This window comes from Planococcus citri, chromosome 2, assembly GCF_950023065.1.
Source record: "Planococcus citri chromosome 2, ihPlaCitr1.1, whole genome shotgun sequence".
Taxonomy (NCBI): domain Eukaryota; kingdom Metazoa; phylum Arthropoda; class Insecta; order Hemiptera; family Pseudococcidae; genus Planococcus; species Planococcus citri.
This window is the reverse complement of record NC_088678.1, coordinates 41,063,163-41,085,847: the sequence shown is the minus strand read 5'-3', so window position 1 is coordinate 41,085,847 and position 22,685 is coordinate 41,063,163. Positions and strand designations below refer to the sequence as shown.

At 34.1% G+C, this 22,685-nt stretch overlaps 2 protein-coding genes and 1 long non-coding RNA gene across 4 annotated transcripts in view; 2 read left to right on the top strand and 1 right to left on the bottom strand.

The window, feature by feature from the left end:
* LOC135835790 (kin of IRRE-like protein 1) overlaps positions 1-22,685 on the bottom strand; it is a 404,063-nt gene that overhangs the window by 92,938 nt on the left and 288,440 nt on the right. The window lies entirely within an intron of this gene.
* Positions 1-22,685, top strand: part of LOC135835800 (uncharacterized) — a 467,845-nt gene that overhangs the window by 274,079 nt on the left and 171,081 nt on the right. The gene's annotated exons all lie outside the window — the stretch shown is intronic.
* LOC135835774 (uncharacterized) lies at positions 9,322-13,145 on the top strand. The gene is made up of 2 exons (XM_065350197.1): positions 9,322-9,542; positions 10,671-13,145. Exon 2 carries the CDS (start codon positions 10,696-10,698, stop codon positions 12,862-12,864), a length of 2,169 nt encoding a protein of 722 aa, XP_065206269.1. The 5' UTR covers positions 9,322-9,542; positions 10,671-10,695; the 3' UTR covers positions 12,865-13,145.

Here is a 22,685-nt window from a genome sequence, read left to right as displayed (position 1 = left end):
AAAATTCAAAAAATTTCTAATCCCAATTATTCATGATTTATTTGCATTTTATCAAGATTTTCAACTTTTTACATCCATTGCTCCAGATTCAAAATAGATACAAAATTTTGACATTTTTATGGCTTTCCAATATATGTATACTCATTGTCAGTTGAGAAAACCGACTGGTAGTAAAATGAGTGGCCAAATTATAGAGGTGAGGACATACTTTCATAGCCTGTCCCAGATCATTCAAACTCTCGGTTTTTGAGATGTTCTAACAAAAGCTTACAAGGGATGCATCTCAACTGAAAGTTAATTTTCTGAACTGGATGATGCTTATCTAATTGAAAGAACATGCAAAAATACGTCATCACCAATTCAATTCATCAGTCAAAATTTAAGATGCTCAAGTGCAATTTTTTGATTTTTGGGGAATTTTTAAAAGTAGGTATATAATTTGGCCCAAAAATAAGAAAAAAATCAAAACGTGACTTACTAAATTAGCTTGTAAAGCTGAAATTCTGTGTTTATACATACTCCATTTTTTGACTCCCTGAAAGGATTGGCAATGGTTTCGAACAATTTTGAGCAGTTCTGCAGCTTTCAGAAGATTTTTAAAAGAGGAAATTTTTACAAAATGTTACCAATGTAGTTGAAAAGTTGAAATCAACTTTATATTTGAGTACTCCAATTTCAACGTATTGAGTCTATTGAGTCCATTGAATGTGATTTTTAACCGTTCAGAAGCCTACAGCTGTACTTTTTGAAAATTACAGATTTTAAAAAAGGGCCATAAAAATCGACATAATCAACTTTGGCACGCATAAACGGATTGGTTCTTAGCGACTCATTGAAGCCATTTGGATTCCATTTTTTCAAATTCAATTTCTGCCAGTTTGAAACTGCGATTTCTCCAGTAATTTCATAATTGGAAATAACGGTAGGTACCTACTTAGTACTTACCAGTGCCATTCGATAAAAAAATCTGAAATTCATTTCTTATGCTCTACTTTTAACATGACGAGTTGACTGGAGACGGTTTCAGAACATTTTGAAGTCTCCAGAAATTTTTGGAAAATTAGCATAAAAACCTGTTAAAATTAAATTGCGTTTGTGACTCACCCGACCAATTACATATTAATTCCCAAAAATCGAAAGCCAAGAACTGGAATTTTTATAAAAGTTGTACAAAGTGAATTGTAGCTTCCCATATTCATTAGATAAAATTCTGTGAAAATTTCATCTATAAAAATATGCACCGCTGAATGCTCCAGAACTGCTCAAAATTGTTCAGAATGATATTCAATCGATTTAGTGAGTCGAAAATAGGATAGGTACCTACTTATTAAATTTTAGCTTTCTAGGTCAATTTAAGGAAATGATTTTTACCCATTTTTGAGGTAGGTAATTTGGTTTTCAAAAACTTATCGAAAATTGAAAAATGTATTTTAGCATTGGGAAGTTTGGTTGGTAATGTATTTTTGTATGCACTTTCGAAGTAGATTTGTCTTGTTCAAAAAATTTACACCAGTCAATTGGAATTATTATATTCCGCGTACCTGTGAATATGCCCATTTCAACACATCACTCATTCACTTGAAGTATTTACAACCTGACACCTGACAAATGGAAAAGATCTTACTCGAACTCGAATCAGACTTCAATGAAATATGCACCAAGCATTCGATCCATCTACGCATCTTCAACAATCCATAGCGAATCACAATATTGCAAAGAAATTTGAACCGAAAAGACACGAATAGCCAAAGGTGAATGAGAATAACGTACAACATGCAGGAAACAATTAGGAAACAGATTACAAGGAAGAGTAATACGGAATAGGCAGAGACGGCGATATTAAGTCCTTAAAACTTGGCGGAGACAAAGTGCCGAAGTAAAGCACCGGACGGGTGTCACGGCAACAGCTGGACAATTTTGAATCTTGCAAATTGGAGGGTGGATGCGAACGCAGATGCGAATTTCATACTCGGCTTATACGCGTTTTAAATTTCATTTTACACGCAAGCCATTCGGTAACGACTTTTGTTGCAGTTTCCAGCCCATCCAGAAAGAGTTATAGAAAACGAGATGGCAGAGGGAATGGCAGTTATGAAATCTAGCGAGTCATTAAAGTATCTAAATTACCCTCGGAGTAGTCTTTGGCCAATAAAAAGAAAGGGGTGGCTAAGGTCATAACTCATGGTATAAATTGGTAAATAATCTCGATAATTGGCATCCAACGAGAGTCACCAACCGGGCCAAATTTCAGCTGATGCAGGTAGCCTATCACATAGCATGCTTCCACGCAATGCGTCAGGAACGAAAATGCATTCTCAAAATACAAAATGTGTACTTAGCTTATTACGAAGATCAACAAAGAAATATATTTTTGACGATACTACGCTGCAAAAATGGGCCACATAGACTTCGAATCAGACAATGGAGGGAGGTAAAATGTAAAAATAAAACCTGACGTACAATGATGTACTTAAATTTAAAACATGGCCGGAGCAACGTCGACTGGAATTTCCGTTTTCTATATTCTTCGTCTATTCAGGATACGCCCTCGTTATACCGATACAATGGCGAAAGAAGAAAATATTAGCTCGTGATTTGCACACATACTGTGTCCCGAGCTTCCCGCCAAGGACCTAAGCTCCTTGTTCGACAAACCCGTAATGCGAATTTAATGCTGTCTTTTGTTCTCGATTACAAAATTCTCTTTTTTTTTCAGCTCAGTCAGCCACAGATATTGTGTGACCTCGCTCGTATGATTTCGCCAATGATTCCAACCCGCACCTATTTTGTTTCTGCTTTCTTTTTTTTCAATATTTATAGCTTATCAATACGGCTGTGGTTCCTGCGGCGTTATATTGTCCGTCGAGAAAACAGCATACCCCGAAGATACCTACTTTCCTTCCCTATACATCCATGATACGTTCTACAGAGAAAAAAGCCTCGTAGGCTTTCCCTCTACTCCTTTCTCGTTCATCGAAAAACGAGTAAATCGTCTTTCCAAAGAATTGGTTTCTTTTGCATCGTAGTATACATATATTCTTTTATTTATAATGCAAAATTTGAAAGGTTTGCTGTGGTAATTTCGTTGTTTTTGAAAGCAACCCTACACAAAAAACCAACATAAATACGGCTTGTTTAGACTTTTTACCCTCTGAAACACGAGTTTAAACTCCTTCATACCTTCTTTATAGGCTTGTAATCTCAAACCTGAACTATAATTTCAAACTTTATTCGTATATTTTGAAAATTTTTCAAAAACAGGGTAATCTCGAGAAGCGAATGCGAGAAAAAAACAACATGCTTGATCCAAGTTATGAAAAAATTCTCATTTTCCTGGTTTTGTGGTATCGGACGAGTGGTTCGATTTTTTTTTTTACTATCTATATTCCAGCCTCAAATACAGTTTTCCAACTCTATGTGAAAAGTTTTCACTTTAAATACCCCCTAAAAGTGGAGTTATTTTCGTGTATCAATTAATTTTATGAACCGTGAATTAACTATACGCGAAACACTATTTCAATAGTTTTAAAATTAATCGAGCGGAATTACCGGGCGAACTGTACGAATTATTCGTTTCGAGTATGTATTCGAGTGTTCGGGATATATTTTTTTTGATGTAGAGGGGAGCTTGTCGGAGCGGAATGAAGGTATTTTCACGATACAGCGTTTATTTACGATATCACGTTCGCGGGTGAGGAAACCAAATAAAAATAATAAGTGAGTTTGAAGGCATAATAATGTTTTTTTTAATCTCTCTGTCGAGTCTTTTTTTTTGCGTCTTTATTTTGACACTTTCGATAGATGGGGTCCTTTGAAGATTTAGAGTAGGTATTAGGGTGGTCCTTATTTTTGAAGTTGGGATTTTTTCCGCTCCCACCCCTTAAAGGTATAACCTCTGGTAATAAAATAATTCCCTATATTTTTTATTTTTTCCATTTTCAAAAAATTCGGGCTGCAGTGGGCCCCTCAATTTTCAAAAATTAAAAAAATAATCCAAAGAAAAATGTTCAAAATTTCAAAATTTTGAGTTCCATCATCTCTAAAAGGTCCCTTTTGAGTAAAATAAACTCTCATGACGATTTTAGCTACCTCCCATGAATACCAAGCTGACCCCTCCCCCATGAATAGCTGAAATTTGTATTTTTAGGTACCTTTTTTGCCATGTAGAGGACCATCCTAGTAGGTATGGAATTATGGATTCTAATTTGGGCCATTTAACGTTAATTCGACCAAAAAGTGATAACGGGGGTCGGCGATTTTTTTGAAATTTTTCCTGTGGAAAGACCTTCCGAAGGGATGACCAATGGCGCAAATTACAGCCCTTTAGCCCTTTTTCAAAGGCTGCTGTTTTCAGTGAACTTAAAATATCATCCATTTCAGCAGTGGATTACTGGATAACAGCGATACCTACCAAAATGAAATATTTTCCAATAGTTTGGGGTTTTAAAAGGCTTTTTGGTGATATCATAAAAATCAGTGTTGTAACTTTTTTTCGTACAAAACATTAGCTCGAAAAGTTTCAAAACAAAGTTTTCATATTGTTCCGACTCTCAAAAATTCTGAAAAAAATATATTATGGACAACTTTTCATGCTGAACAACATATTAAAAAATTGGGATGGAGTTATTTCGTGAAGTCGATTAAAAAAAATTGGAAGTTTGCAAAAAAATATGATTTTCTGATTTAAATCATGAAAAAAAGTTTTGATTGGTGAAGTTGACCCATTCGACCCCTATTTTTACGTATCCGTTGAAAAAGTTAAAAAAAAACCTTTCACTCGAAGAAATGAACTCATCACAAAAAAATCAAATCTCCGAGTGCATTGAAAAAATAAACGAATTTCATGTACACTCGAGTTGAATAAATTGTCGTCTGTGTGCCGTAATTTGTTCCCGACTAGGCAACTTAATTTACGTTGGGGTGAGGAGGCTTGTATGGGCATGAGAATTTGCGTGTCGTGGAGATGACTAGGGCAGGGGCGGGGGGAGGGTAATGCGTTGATGAGAGTATGCAGTTTTAAGCTTCCAAAAAACATAGGTACTCGTAATTTCTTGAAAGGGCTGGATGAGAATGTACGAGCATTATGCCCTAATACGCGTAATCATTGCAATTATTAAAATGTTGACATCCTAAAAACACTCGTATAGCCTGAGTAAATCGTGATGAAAAAAAATAGTTCAATACATCGAGTCACGTATTCGACATTGTTTATTTTAACGGTTAATTATTCGGAATTTTACTACGCCGAAAACGATACACGTAAATAACGAAACGTCCGTTGAATAAAAATTACATCGCTATATCCATTCAGCCCAACGTTAACGTTTACTTTCCAAGTCCAAAAATAATTCAACTCGTTACACACAGAAACGAGGCAAAAAAGGGTACCTGCGGGCAAAACTCGTGTACAAAAAAAAATGCTTAATTTTCCGAACGAAACGAAAAACTTGTCATCGGTATTTTTTTTATACTTGTAATTACGCAAATTTTCTTCTCCAGTGGAAAAAAACGGTTAAAATTGAAATAATTAATTGACGCAATTCGATTTCTTCCACCGTCAATTATACTACAGATTCCGTTTTAATTAGTAATTTAACGTGGCGGATGAATTGAAAAAAAAAACGATCCATTGAGAATACAAATACCATTTGTTTTTTTGCATTAATTGACAGAATGGCAGTTATCAGTCGATGTAATGAATCTATTGATATCTATTCTACGTTTCCGTTTCATGGCTAATTTTTTTCATCGTTTGAGACAATTTTCGTTTTCAAAACTATTATAATTAATTTTCATTATAAAATCGTTTAGGTTCATTTTTGGTTTCCATGTATTATCTATTGCATAGCTTGCAGTTGCAGGGGCAGGAGCCAAAATAAGTACTTAGGTAGATTTTTTAAAAAAATTGTTCCTTGGTATGTCATTGGCACTAAGAACAGCAAATTTTTAGGAAGAAAACAAAGATCCTCCAAAAATTAATGAAGAGAAGAAAAACCGTAGAGCTTAATCGATTTGACGGACGACCATTCAATTTAACAATTTTGAATATTTTGGTATTTTTCAATATTTAAGCAACTTAGTTAGAAAATCACACTTGAGATGTCTAATTTAGGACAATATGTCTGGTACAGCTTGTTGGATTGTGATTTAAAAAATATGCATTTTATTAACGATGCAAGAGAACAACAATTCTCCTAGAAACAATGTACCTATAGATATACACGAGTATCTGAAAAAAATATTATGCTAAGCGAGGAGAGTAGAAAAAAAGCCCTACTTGGAAAAAAATAAGCATTTTTGCTCCCGGCCGATTGATACCAGGTCGAACCGGAAATTAAAAGAATTTCAACGAGAACTTTCTTTTTCTTCGATTATTGTAATTGCATTAAGAAATTCTATTTTTCTCAATTTTTTCTCCCTTCTTAAATTAAGACTTTGCCTTCATCGTTCGCAGCTTTCCGATGCAAATTATTTTCACTCTTTTTTTCATCCATTCTACTCTTTTTGTTTTTCGTTACGATAATTCTATGCATTATTTTCATACCCTTTCCTTCTTCGATTGCATTCTTTTCTTTGGGAAGTACTCGAATTGTCAAATTCGATAAATTAAATATCAGATATCACGAAAGAGTTTCACGTACTTCCGCGTCTGACGTAATAAATTGTACGATTCGAAATCGCGCATCTCTACTTTTTTGATTTCTATTCTACGTACGCGTTATTACCAACTATATAGCAACAATCTATCGAAATACGACCATTGTAAGTTAAAAATACCTTATAATGAACGTTTTTCATCCAAACAACGCGACAATAAATTCCACATTGTCATATGCCATTTGCGTGCTTACCTATACTAAAAATTGCTCGTACAAATACGTATACATCCCCCCTTCCCTTACCTATTTTTCGAGTTTGTTACCAGAGAGTTATTTTTCAATTGACCGTGAAACCCTGCTCTTGAGTTTCGTTAAATAGATTTTTTCCCACTTTCTTTCTCAGTTTCATTTTTTTTTTCATCCAGTGTTGTTACAAGGTAACAAGGTATGCTTTGGAATACACAGCTGCGTTCGTTCCTCTCCCTTTTGTTTATCAACCTGTACCCCTTTTAATATATATATTTTCAAACCAAGATTAATATCTTTCTAACCGTAGCAGTATAGTATACCTACCTACCTAGCTAGCTACGGTACAATCCGTGATTTAATTTTCTCGTCCTGAAACAAAAACCATACAGACCGACGACCGAGAAAGAAACGTAGTTTGAAAAAAAAAATATAACGAACTTTTATTCCCAGAAGGTAAAGTAAAGCTATACTAGTTCATCCATAAATAATAAATATATTTTTTAAAAACTTCATATTACTCGAGTCTACCCTTGATAATTTCCTTTCTGTTTGTCCTGAGTCATAAAATTACCAACAGAAGTTCGAATGGAATAAATAGCCGAATAATCAATGATTAATTGATTCGTGCGGATAATTCTTGTTTGGTATTTTCTTCGCCGAAATTCGAGTAAATACCCTATGATTACGTAGAATGATTCATTCGTATTTCCTATTCTTCAAAGTAAAAAGTTTGACAAATATTTTTGCTCTTTAGTTCGCATTCTGGTGAAACAATTCCGTAAACAAAAATTTGTTAAAAATCGAAATAATCAATTTTGGAAATTCTAAATTTGGTTCTGAAATGTGAATAACATATTTACTCTCAACTCCCACATTTGAAGGTTCATTACTCGCGCGTAGGTAGGTACCTATTCATAAGTATTTGAAAAACCCAGAAATGAGAACCAATACAACATTTATCTTTCGCTTAGAAAGAAGAAACCAAGAGAGGAGTTCAAAAATAAACCACCAATCATTCACACATAAATAAAACTAATTTTAAGATCCAAAGAGCAACCGTTTCATTGGTACCTTTGTTAACCAAATAAATGAAGATATTCCCAAGTCGACGTATAAAAAGAGAAAGAAAGAAAAAAACATATTTTTTAAGCTTTCTTCAAAAGCTGAAAAAAAGCTTCCTGGGAATAAGAAGAGTATTAATTAAAGCCATTACACCATTAGTGCGTCGTCAGCTAAATTAATGGTAATGAAGCCAACCACACTATGTAATGAACCAGCACGCGAATTCTTATTTGAATTCACCTATCTGATGGAAATCTCACTTTAAGCCACATTACCTACTACCCCTTTTTTTAAAAAAAAATCCAATTTTCATGTCATATACGAAAGCCTACATGGCACATATCGTATGGAAAAAATATAACAAACGGCAACAACGCTTTCCTCATTATAAATTAGATTAACTTTAAATGAATTTTTTTCCTACTGTTTTTAGGGAGTTGAAAAAAAATACACCGACGCAATACGATTAGTTTAACAAGCATTTAATCTTTAAATACCTTTCGTGTTACGTTTGTCGCACGCGTTATTATTTATGAATAAATAGGTAGGTACCTTTGTAGTAGTTATGCTTACATAAATGGTATAAGTATACGTAATATACAACGTGAGAGGTAAGTTATACTAATGTGTAGTACCTATTTTTATTTCCAGCATTAATACTCGAATACAATGAAAAAACACGAGCACGCGACTGTTTCTTTCTATCGATTCAACAGGAAATAAATGTAAAAGCTTTAAATGTCACGATTAAAAAAATATAAAGTGAAACATTATACCATAAGTGGTCTATTATTACTTCATTTCTGCCACAGATACCTATACCTACTGGGAAAAAATGAGTCTCGAAAAAGTTACATGGGTAAGTAGGTATATCTACATTATCTACAATCTACATAAATATATCTATATTCGAGTACCTATCTACTACCTACCTACGTATTTATTTAGCTTTAAAAAGTGGGTTATAAAAATATTATAAGAAATGAAGGCGGGGAAGAGGGGCCAAAACGAAATTGAGAATCTAGACTCGTACTTTGATTCTCTCCGGAAACGAGAGGTCGGATTTTTGAATGAAAATTTTCAAAATTAGAATGAACGTGGTGAGTGCAAAAAATTATCATTTAATGATCTTTGAGATAAGATAAGGTAGGAGGGTACCTATTCAACGACCAATTTAAAATAAGTTTTCTTGTAAAATAATTTTTTCCTATTTACTTTCCTACTAAAAACATTCCATATGTACAATATTCAAAAAAAATAACGATACCTATTTTATACATGTTGTGTCGAAATGACTCATTTCATAATTACGTATATCTGACCTGATATCTTATCACACCGGAATTGAAATATGACGACAATATGAAAATTCAACGTAAATGATGAGTATGTACGATGGATGATGGACAAAATCACGATTAAATGATTTTTTGTAAAACGTGGGATGTTTGACTCAATCGTTGAAAATTCAAACTGAATTCAAGATAAATCAAAATCTGTAGTGATGTACTATACACTGTTTTTGGTGCTTGTTGTTCGATTGGTTTTTAAATTTTGAGCAAGTATAATATTAATTTGAGTACCTAGTGAAAACACAGGCCCTGGAAGTCCAATATTTTAAAATTGCAACAGGTATGTTTATTGTTTATACCAGAAAAATTATTCTTAAGTAGAGAAAATTAGATTTTTTTGTGTTTTTTAACTTTGAAACCACTTTTTGTCACATTTCCACTGTTCCAAAATTCACCGAAGAGACTGAAACTTGACATGCAGATTCGAAGGGTGTCCTAGATGTGCTTTTTGAGGGTTTCGACACTTTAGAAATCTCCCCTCCTCTTTACAGCTACAATTTCAAAATTTGAATGTTTTTTTCCTTCAGATATTTTAAGGGCCAGAGCCTTCAAAAATTTAAGTTTTAAGAAGTGTTTTTTTTTTCTTAAAGAAGAGTTTGTTTTTCAAGGTTTGAAATTTTAAAATTTGAATTAGGTAGGTGCATATATTTTTTCAGAAATTTCGAGGACAAAAGCTTAAAGTTTTTGAAAATTAGTGTTTTGAGAAGCAAAAAAAAAAATGTACGAGAAGAGTTTTTTTTTATGGCTTTGAAATTTTAGAATTTGAATATCTGATGTTGTACCTACCTACTCCCAGAAATTTCAAGGCCAAAATCTTTTGAAAAATTGCGTTTCGGGAATTTTTTTATAGAAAGAGTTTTTTCAGCTCTTAAATATTTTCTATATCTTAGGTGTTGAAAAAATTTAATTTCGACAAAAAAGTTCGGGCTGATAGTTTTTGAAAATTTATAACTGAAGAAGTAAGTAGGTAAGTACTAAGTAGGTAACATATTATTTTTTTATAAGAATATCTACATCGATTTTCTGTCTTTGACATTTTCAAAAGTAAGAAAAGATGTGTCCTTGATCTAGAAATTCAGAATTTAAATATTATTCACATTCTGGCCGGAGTGAAGTGAAATCAAAAGCTTTCAAAAATTCGTAGGTAATTCGAGTTTCAAAAAAGTAGGCTAACACGTCTCTTTTAGCCGAATTTTTGAGGTAAAATCTTGCATTGTTAGCTGGCCTGAGACGAAAGTTTCCAATTCAGATATTTTAAATTGGAAATTTATCAAACGATTCTGTAATTTATCAAAAAATGACAATTTTTCCAACTCAATTAATTTTTTTTAGAAATATTAATGCAACTTACCACGACTAAAAATAAATTGACATTTTAAACGAATTTTCCCATATGGAATCATTTCAGAAGAACGAGTACATCGTGAGGCAGAATGAAATCGAGATCGTTATCAATCATATCAGAAGAGATACTAGACTTTGGGCTGGGAAACGACGAACATGGTTCATCGAACAACGTAACGTTTCACGAAGAACTTCCGTCGTTACAAGATATAATTTCATTCAGGGTTGCGGTTGCTTTATGGTACAATATCATTTTCGAAGAAGATGATCTCGAAAGAGCAGTGGATTTACTCTACAATTGCTGGCACCTGTGGCAAGAAAAAATAGCCAAACATGTACAAAGTCTTTCATTACCGATCGAACTACAAAATAAAATCGAAAAGCATTTCGATTCCATTGGTTACAAATTACGAGAATTCGATACGTATCATCACACCAAGGTAACTACAGCAGATTCGGGCAGTATTTTCATACTCATGAAGAACTGCGTGTGGAAAATGAACGATATAATTGACTACAAAGAGACCGCCTTGAAAATGCTCTCCAATTCGGGATTAAATCTATCGGAGGAAGAAAAATTCCAGATCAAGTGTAAATACGGTTTAATCGACGAAATAAAAAATACCTCGTTGGAATCGCTATCCCCCGCCTTTATTGAAAAGGTCAGTACGCGAAATCATCGAATCGCCAATTACTGGATATGTTACTTGAAAAACGAATTGTATAAAATATCGATTAAATACGAATATTCGTCTTCGATCGAAGGTATAATATTCATCAAGCATACGTCTTACATATGGCCAGCCATTGAGTACTTTTGGGATTGCATGGATGTTTACGAACAACATTCTGTAGCTATAGCTTTACTCGCTGAAGAAAACAGCGCTGACAAATTCCAAAAAAATATCTTATCTAGGATGACCGAATACCAACAACGTCGTATATATTCTGAGATTCCGGTCAACATCATGCGTAATTTTTTTCGGCACGAGTCGCAAATTGTACACGCTCGAGCAGTATGGAATCGTATGAGATACCTCATAACAAGCGACCAGTTTGTCGAACTAATACAATGCATAGATTTCAATGAGAGGTCGCAATTCATTTGGGATACTGCTACGGATTTCTTGAAAAATTACGTAGTCCGTTGCAAAACGAGCCTAATCGTGGATAAATACTTGAAGTGTTCAATTTCATCGGAAATGTACAACGAATCTACCTTTTTATTGTCATTTTTATCGTTCGCCAATAAAAATTGCAGGAAAACCATTGTTCTGCAAAATAAATTCGATTTGGTGACAAAAAATAAACCTTGCGTGGTCGAGAAGATATTGAAATTATGCATACGAAATAAAAACGAGTTGGAAGACTTCAAAGATTCCATCATGAAATCCTACATTGTAAAGCTACATTGCTACAAATTGCTGAACTTGGGGTATTTCGAAAATTTCTGCACTTTCATCGATACTTATTCAACCAAAAAATACTCCTCAACTTATTGCAAGATCAAATTGCTCACCACGTGGGAACTCGAAAAACCTGATTTACGTTACACTCTCGATAAATGGAACGAATTGATCAAATTTATCGACCAAACGTTTTCTGAAACATCCTCTCTATCAGATCCGTTATCAGCAGTCGAACTGAAAAAACGAGTCATTCGCAAATTCTCCGAATATTGTCATCGAATTTGGTCAAATAGCAATATGAACTCGGAAGGAGACATGGAAACCGCCATTTCCCAATTACTCGACACCGACGAGTTGAGAAAATTCAAGAAAAAAGTTCTTCGTAATTTTAGAATTTGTATACTCGAAGATGCCCACTACTGGCTTGAATTTGAAGAAAAATTTTTCCATCAATTGGTTTCGTGGTGTTTAGAAAACCAAAATGAAGTTCAACAGTTCAAAACTTCACTTCCGATTGATGAAATCATTGATAAATTATGGATTGAAAAAAATCATGCGTTTTTTGATGGTAGGAAAGGATCACGAAGTAATGTTTACGATCCGTGCCTTTTGATACCCGTCATGGAAAAAATATTACTTTGGTATTTTGGAAATGTTGAAGATCTTAAACAGTACAAATTGAAAAAATTATATAATTCTGAGGTTATTCGGAACATGATTCAAAGAAGTTTTCGAAAAGGAGCTAAATGCGATCGATTAAATGCCATTCTTTTATGGTTTTTGGATAACGATGAAAAGGAAATTGAAAAGTTCAAGTCTGAGTTTAATTATGATAAATTTCCAGAGTGATTTTTACCTACTTATAGCAACTTAAATTAAATGTGATCATGGCGTGTAGATGTATATTTCATAGCTAGCATCAATTCAATAGGTTCGAGGTATCAAGGTATATAAGTAGGTACCTATACAATTTTCAGTTGATATACTTTTTTACTTAATTTTTTTCTGTATTTACCTATACAATGTACTTTTTTTAAATTATAGGTATTCAATTTATTTATTAGATATGATAATAATGTAGGTACCTATTATCAAATATTAATATTACAATACATAAATATTTTCTTCAATGTTTCAAGATAATTTTCTAATATTGGCCAAAAACAACAAAATCAGCTGTTTTCCCCCTCAAATTTATGAGTCTTTATTGCCAGCACTGGAATGGAAATAAACCATTACCATAGAAATTATAGCTCTAAAATTTAATCCCCCCTCCCATTACAATATCTGAAAACTTGTGTTCAAATGTCCAAAAACTGGAATTAGCTAGAAAACTACGATTTCAGCTCCTTCGGTCAATTATTATCTACTTGAGTTATCATCTAGACAAAGATCCTTTCAGGATAAGATAGTGAAATCTGCACTTTCTCCGATTTTGACGAAACTCACCCGAAATGATAGTTTTGACGTAAAACTGCACCCCAAAAAATTTTTTGAGTCAACTCTCCCTGCCCCAACCTGAGAAATGTGACCAGGTTGAATTACATGAAATTAACACAAAAATGCCAGATAACAAGATTTTGAAAAATGGGGGCTAACCCCCTCCTTTGACTCCTCCCCCACTGCACCCCTCTAAGAGGTTTTGTGATTGTCTGCCGTGCTTGAAAATTTTGTTTTGGGGTCCTTGCATATCAAGCAAAATTTAATGATTCTATCATGGAAATGCGGTTTATTGGCTGTTTGTAGATAGACTATTTATTTTTATCTACATTTGAGACTCAGAAATGGAAAACTGTCATTTTTGTGTGTTTTTACATAAGGTGCACCAGGGGAAGTCAGAATTTGGGGTAAGTTGGAAAACTTGCTCTAGCGCCTAGAGGTTTATATCTGGTGAAGTGCTACTAAAGGTCACTTGAGGGTACTACCCCTACTTCATCACAGCGTAAAAATTTTTGCGATCCAGTTTCATTTTAGATGTCTTTGGTTCAATTGTATTTTGTTGTTTTGAATTTGTTTTGAATTTCTTTTCAAATACAGACTTTCTATCTCTTAGTTTTTTGCATATAGCGAACGAACCGTGCGTTCTAGTAAAAATCTGATGGGAGTAATCTCAAAGAAAATTAAATTCTCTACAATTTTGTTTATGTGCAATTTTTCTAAGATGCTCTGTTTGTGAGCTATGCCTCTGCAAAGTTTAGCCTGTTCTGAATTCCCCCAATTTAGGGTAAGTCAGAACAGTTTATATTTTATTCGACTGAGCGAAAGCTACTGTCAATCGCACTCAAATTTTTACTATAGGTCAAGAACCCTTATGGGAAACTACATAATAAATTTGATCCATATTGGTTCATTAGAAGGGAAGTAACAGGTGGTCAAAGTTGAAATTGTGAAAAACGCATTCTGACATGCCCCTAAAAATCATAATAATAAGTATAAGCTTATTAATTATTAATTGAAGACGTCATAGCAAAAAGGACATATGTGTGAAAGTTGTATTTTGAGAAAAAACTGTTTGAAAGTTTGAGTGCTTGTGAAGTTTAGAAATGTGCATATTTGAACATGGTGACGATTTTATCTTATTTTCCCACTATCTAACTATATGAAATGCTATGCATCATCAGTCTGGAGGAAACTGTGTGTTAGTGGTAAGCGCTCAAACATTTCGAATTATATGTCCTTTTTGAAGCGAAAAATTGGCCAACTTTTTTTTTAATTTAAAAATGTTTTTGAGCAAATTTTTGGATTTAAACCAGGTAAATAATGGTTGATAACACAAAATTGACCACGAGTAACCCATTATCTCTGAAAAAAGATCGCTATGTTGAGTAAAAAAAAAAAACCAAAAAGACAAGTTTTTTTGGCCAATTTTTTTTTATTGATTTAAAAATGTTTTTGAGCAAATTTTTGGATTTAAACCAGGTAAATAATGGTTGACAACACAAAATCGACCATGAGTAACCCATTATCTCTGAAAAAGTAAATTTTTAATCGACTTCACAGTTTTAAAATGGTGATATCTCACTGGTTTTTCGACTTTGTGAAGTGGGAGTGGTCTCATATGATAGAGAAAGGTCTGAAGAATAACAATATGGATTCGTCTCAAAAAGGACATAATTATGTGTCATATATACCCCTTTTGGTTATGACGTCTTCAATTAGCGATGAAGTAATGTTACGTTAATTGAAATCAAGAGTGGATCTGAGAAATATCAGAGGAAACCATAATTAATAGACATAATTTGAATAGAAATCACGTTGAAAGCACAAATTATCCACTTAGGAAAGTGAGCTAAGACAGGAAAGAGGGGCGGAGGGGAAAAGCTCTGCTGCCTATGCGTCTATAAGTTGATGAAGAACCAGCCATCACGAGTAGCCGAAACCAAGTAAAGTTGATGGATAGAGATCTGATGCAGAAGCTTTTGAACTAGGAGCCATGGATCTATGAATAGTTTCTCACATTACCATACTTTCAGTACATGTACGTACATAGGGATATATTAATTTAGTAACTGCAAAGGCAATTAAGATTTCCACAAAAAGGTTACACCTTACGATGTAACTAAATTTGTGAAAAAATTTCGCAGAGGGTACCCCCCCATTTTTTTTACAAATTCTTGAAATTTTCAACCCCCTCAAAAACCTCAAATATTAAGTTTTTTTTGAAAAAAATTTCACACAAGCACCTACATAGCACCTAACTATTTTCTATGAAAGTTTCAAAATTTTTGGACCACCCCCTCAGGAGAACGAGTATTTTGAATTTTGAGCACGTATGAGCACATTTCTCGGGTTGCCAGAGGAGTGGGGGGGTCGATTCAAACATTTTTTGGGATGGTTTTACATCAAAACTAACAATTTGGGTGAGTTGTGTTAAAATCGGAGAAAGTGCAGATTTCTCTAAGTATCTTATCCTGAAAGGCTTTTTTTGTTAGATGTGCCTACAACCCCTCATAAAAGCCTTGTGGCACGTTGAGGAGGTGGGGGTGTGCCACAATGTTGTGCTCCCAATATGAATAAAATAAAATGTCTATTAAAAAAAAAAAAAAAAAGATGTGCCTACAAATACACGCAAAGACACACGTACATAGGTAAAAAAAATACCTCGATTTCGAATGGAAATTTTAACACGCGATTTTCTAAATCAACGAAATTCTCAAACTTATTTTGGTGCTGAATATAGCTGAGGATGATCATGAAAAAATTACATGATCTAGATGGGTACTTTCTAATAATGCACGTGCACTTGACAAAAAATAGGAAAAATGGGTACCTACTTGTATCTAAATGGATGTCTGTCTCTTTACCACACCACATTATTTATTCGAATGATATTTCGTTCGCAGTATCTGATTTTAAATGTACTAATGACACCAAACAAAACCGATCTATTTTTGGGGTAACATTGTAGGCAAGGTGTATTATAAAAAATGTTGACATCTCTATCGCTACCTATACCTATTAATACGCGGGTAAATTCTCTCACTCTATCAAACATGCGATCCATTATGTAAACATTTACTTAATGTAGCAGTTTTTTTTAAAAAAAAAAGGAATAAATGATGAAGGAGGTTATAAAGGGACAAGTGGATAGGCCTATCCGGTAGGCACCCTTAAAGGTGTAAATAAATAATAGAATTGACACCATAACTTGATATTGGGACAAACGTTCTAGGCAGGTATTCATATTCGAAAAATAGGGTGGATCGTATACCTATACGTAGAAGAAACGACGTTATTAGAGAGGAAAAAGTTTATCGAATCCTTTTTTCCGAAAGGGGAAACTACGAAACTACACTTACCTATGTGAAGTTTGTTCGATAAAAATTATTCGTATAGATTTTCACAAATATGTACTTTGGATGGCTGTGTAATTTAAAATTATTCGAGAAATTTTAAAGTACATACCTATATACCTATCTTTAGGTGAAGAATTTCCACAACGATCCGTACCTTGTGAAAATTTTATTCGAGTTTTCTCTCTCGGACCAGAGACTAGATGAAATTATACCTACACGTGGCTAGTAGCTTTTAAAGATTCGGTCGAAATATTCGAAAGGATCTGGCCACAGAGGTAGGTTAGGCAGGCAGGACATAAGGCAAGGTAAGTATAGAGATGCATTTAGGTATAAATTAGACGAAATGTGTATTACCTTTTGGCGAAATATTACGGTTAGCTCGAACAATGGCAAAGTCGTGGAATATTACCAGTTATATGGATGGCTTCGGGTAGGATAAAAACATTTCTATCGTGAAATGATGACAACAACGTTAATGTTATAGAGAGACTATATCGTCGTTGCGGTGTACGAGTATAATGGGGTACACACGCTTTGGCGGTATTACTTACCCATCCGACGACGATGGGTTATATAATTTTCACGTCGTCGGTGAGGTTAAGCATCACATCTGTAGCAGTATCTTTGCAGCAGTCATTTCGTGCATCTAGTACGAGTAACTAACTAGGTATACAGCACAATAATAAAGATTTTTGCGATGAGACGAATTCACTTTGTGAAATTAGACGTGTCGTAAACCACACGGTGATGAACGGGACTCCATATAATACGAAGGCAACAGCCGAGAACGAGTTGACAGTAAATCACGCCACAGAGCAGCGATATTTAAAACTTTTCAACTACGATGAGTATATATAGCTGGAAAAGAAAGGTTAAAGTTCTTATCAGCGTTGAATTAGTCATAAAATGTATATCGTGTGACTACGAAGCCTGAACCTTATAACAAGGGTTAAAAAAGCGAACAAAATGACTTACACTTCATTTCTTCGTCGAACACGGTCTCGCGTCGTCGCACCGTTGAAAGGTGTTTCATTAAAAATTCAAATTATTCGCGCAAATTTCTTCCCTTTCGTTGAATAATATAGCAAAATTATTAGTACCTTTGATGCAAGTAACGAAAATTTTCCACATATTGTACACCTCTGTCTTATTTTTCGCTTTTACACTCGATCCTTCTCTCCTTCACCTACCTGCTCTGAATGCTTATTCATTTTCATGATGAACGTGTAAACTTTTCATATTACGTATTTTTTTAAAAACTTTTTCGTTATAATTTTCACGTTGTGTTACCATTCCTATATCTGATGTAATTTTTTTCACCTTCGCTTATCGTGCTGTAGAAAGATAGGAAAAAGTGGGAGGAGGAGGTATATTCGTCTGCCATTCAATTCGCATGGTATTGTGAATAAAGAAGAGATTATTGAACGAAGAAAATTGCATTTAAAGTTTCGAATGATTACGCGGATTCTTGGAAAAGAAATGTTGATCTGAGTTAATCAGAATAAATATTGATTACAGTAGATTGCGGAAAAAAATCAGAAACAAAAATACGTGGTGGGATTTATAAATCATTGATGACATTCATTTCGAGTTAAAAGTACCGATCAACTTACTCAAAAAAATGTTTACTTCGGAAGTGCCTCTCGAGGAAGGATATGGGTCTCCAAAGAGAGAAAATTTTCGAGAAAAAAATTGAGTTTTCTGCTCTAGCACCTATTTAACCTATTTTTGGAAAAATGACTTGGCTGCAAAAGGTAGCGTTTGCGATTGTGCTGTGCGTCGACTTAGGCCATTGCCATCAAAATCCAAGACCACTTCCAAGGTTATACCGAGGGATTGAAAATTTGTTTCACGAAAAATGCAATCACTTTAAGTAGGGTAAATCAAAGATTTATACAATATGCATTATGAATAAAGTGTATTTCGAGTGAATATTATTCCAGACATGAATTTCAGCTCTTCAGAAAAAAATGCCAGGGGTTCTTAAAATGGAGTGATTTAATTTTTTCAAATAAAAATGATAAAACATGGAATAGAGCATCTTTCATGATAGGTACCTACATATATGTGTATTCCGAAAAAAATTGACCAAAACTGACGACTTTAGGTAAAAAAAAATCGTAAAAAAATCAGTTTTTCGCATTTTTGAATTTCAATAAATTTCCACGAATGTTCTTTGGCAGTGTCTCGCATTTCCACAAGTTTGAAAAAATTTGTTTGAAAACCATCAAAGATAAAAATTTAAAAAAAAATTACACTTTTACCCCGTTTGGAGGGGTTAGGGGTAGCGATCTGGAAATTCAATCGTGAGATTTTTGGACCACAAAGACCAACTTCCACCGGTTAAATTCAAAATCTCGACAAAGGGACGATTAATTGCTGTACTGTTTTTCACGAGCCTTTTGAAATATAGAATGCAATACGTAGACCCTTGATGGGACACACTGGACACACAGTAACACACTATACATATTAGGGTACCAGAAAATGTCAACCAAATTCAATGAATACCTTCATTTGGATCGAAAAGTCACTCAGAAAAATTTCAGTTTCGGAGGTGTACTCGGAGGAGAGGTATGGGTCCTCCAAAAGAGGGGTCATTTTCTAAGAAATCTTGTTTTTTTCGCTCCAACCTCTAGCCAACATTTTTTGGGAGTCATCAAAATCCCAGGCCGTTTTTAGTGTTCTACTGAGTGGTTGAAAGTTTTCAAATCGCTTATTTTTGGGTAAATTTGTATTTTGAAAATTGTTTCTTCTGAAATTTGGTATTTCAAATTTATGCCAAATCATCAAAAGGTATAATTTCTGAAACTGAAGAAAAATTTTGAAATTCAGTGGTGCCAATTTTTCGGTCATTATTGCCAATCTTAAGAAACCGAAAGGAATTGATAAGTTTTTGACTTCTTATTTTTCTCGATTTTGAGAAATTAGCAATAAACCAAAAATTAACACCACTGCGTTTCAAAATACTTTTCCTGTTTCAGAAATCTTTCGATGTTTCGGCATAATAATGTAAAATATTTCAGAATAAAAACTTCTGAAAATACGAATTTACTCCAACCCTAAAAGTGGTTTAGGATTTTGATGAAAATGGTCTAGGTCGATGCAGAAGCTGAAATATTACCTTATGGGACTGAGCCATCTTTTTCAAAAAAGGTTGAGAATGTGCTGGAACGAAAAAACCACGAGTTTAACAAAAAATCCTTCTTTTTGAAGGCCCATTCTATCTCTTGCACGGGCATCCTCAGAGCTAAAAATTTTTCTGAATAGCTTTTAATTCAAAATGAAAGTCTTCGCGAAATTTGGTTAAAATCTTCTGATATATTTTTTTTCACGATGCACTCTAATAAGGTTTAATATGTGAATCGTAGTTAATAATCCCTACCTAGGTACCTGTACCTATTATTGATCTCACTGTTATAAATAAACAGAATCAATTGCACAGTTTGGAAAAATGAATTAAAAATGAAAAGAACAGTAATACTAAAATTGCTGGAGTCGGTATTAAGTACTCGAAATATTCAATTACAATAGAACACACGTATCAGCATGTACCTCCCTACACAATGTACTTACCTACCCAATATCTAAGTTCGTTAATTATTCCATCTGTGACAATAATAGGTTAGAAATTAATCCAAACTCATTTGTATTCGCGAGCATGTTGAGCAAATATTCTTTCACGGGTGAGAACCGAAGAGCAATAGGAAGGAAAAGGCAACTAGGAGCGAGAAAACAGACAGTACGGACGCTTAACGAAATAGGCTTTGGAAAATTTGGTATTCGGATTGTATACGATAAAAGAGGTGTTTATAAGTTTACCGTGTTTCCGGGTATGCGGCTTTTTCGGCGCGCAAGAAAAACTAAAAGCGAAAATACTTTTAAATTTGTTCGAGTAAATTAGTTTTAAGCCATTGATTTTAACCTATTATGAGTCGTTTGGGGTCTGCGACGACGAGTTTCCACGCACAGGATAAAAGTTCTCGTGTTTCTGTACGCAAATACATATAATTATGCGGGATACGAGAATTCGAGTTTATTATTATAAAGTTTAATAAATGTTTTGTCGGTGTTTTCGTATTGTTTTGATGATACCGAGACGAAAGGGTGTCAGTAAGGAGTACTGTGTAAACCAATGAGGGCTTCTAATGGTACGAATTTTATAGCTTTATTGCTGTTTATCACGATATATAGATAGATGAAAAATTCACGAACGAGGAGGAATATTGCGGATAATATGGGAAATGTAAATACGACAATACAACGTATGTGTACTCGAGTAATTGACTCGTGCGTTGAGAACTTGGAATTGGAACATATTGCTTCATTTCTCATACCCACTCCATTTTATCCAAAAATAAAGTTATTTGTACCTTATATGTACGAATACTTTGAAGAAATTTCACTCTATGAGCTTTGATGTAAATAATGGTAGGTATAGGTACCTACCAAAACCAAGTAATATCGTAGGCTGTAGACTCTTATGTCGATAACTCGGCTCTTTTTTAAAGTAGAAAATCGAAAATACCTCTTCCTACGTAGGTACCAACGAAATCGATAAAAATACAAAATGCAAAAGAAAAAAAACACTAGTGTATTGTGTTATTATACAGCTCACACGACAAGCATACAAGCATTGCTTTAGTCTAGTTCGTTTAATGGCCTCCGAAAATCTCAAGTGCTTGATAACGTTTCTCTATGTTTCGAGTCTTTAGAATGAGTAAAGAATAACCTTAGCTTGGAGAATCGAAATGATCAAAGGGTTTTGGCAAATACGTACCTATTACAGAATTTCTCGTTTGGAGACCTCCTTTGATCGAAAGTTTTTATTATGGTTGTTCATTATTGAACCCATGGGCCTTATTGTATATATTTGGTAGGTACCTACTCGCTGAGCCAGAAAAGCGTTGTGGAGATTTTGCCTACGCTTTCCATTGAAGGCATTAAAAATTCTTAGAATCGTGCCTTGCTTTGCAGGGTGTTCATGCTCATGTAGATTGTATGTACTTCCATTAGATGTAACATTTTTTTGTTTTTGTGAGAAGAATTATGTTCTAGAGAGATCAATTTTTCGTCGTGAATTTTTTTCGATTTACAAAATTTTGTCACCGTACCTAATTATTGTTGAAGGATTTAATTCGTTTAAATAGGAAAAATTTCTGATGAAACATCCCGTATTTAACAACAAAATCAACTAATACACATTCACAACTCATTTTCCTCCCTTTCGTAAACACTCCTTCTCCATGCCCCTATCTCTTTAACATTCATGTAGCACCGCACGATCCCTGCTTTTTTTGGTTGGTATTACCGATGTTTTTCTCCCTTTCTCTTATTACCTACCAGGTTTTTCGTATTTTTCGCGTGTTTCACAAAAATATTTTTGTACGTTATTTCCTCCATTTACCTGCTCGTTCTAGGGGAATCGAGGCAGAGAGTTTGTGTAGTAGGTTCTATGTTATTGTTCGTTTTAAATGCACATTTGTTAAACTGTCCTACCTTGACCCGGAGCCATACATGCGAAATCATCTTTACGTACATGAATCGGAACACACGTAGCACAAAAGGGTGAAAAAACGCTTACCTGCGAACAGAAATAAAAATATATTAATATAAATATACGTGGCTGTCGACAATTCGCCATTTATTACTGGTGAAGCTGGCATGAGGTAATCTTTCGACGATCTCATTGCAGCCTATGTGTTTAATTTTAGCAAAGTATTTATATTATTATATGAAGGGAAATGTTACCTAGGTAGGTAGGTAAGGTACTTAATATACTTGAGCGATTAGATGATACGTTTGAAAAAACTATTTGGACTATTCAAATAAGACTTGTATGTCGAGCAAAGGCAAACAAATTTCAAAAATTCT

Bases quoted from the DNA above. Each gene is read 5' to 3' on its own strand.
- LOC135835774 (XM_065350197.1), top strand. From the start codon at position 10,696: ATGAAATCGAGATCGTTATCAATCATATCAGAAGAGATACTAGACTTT.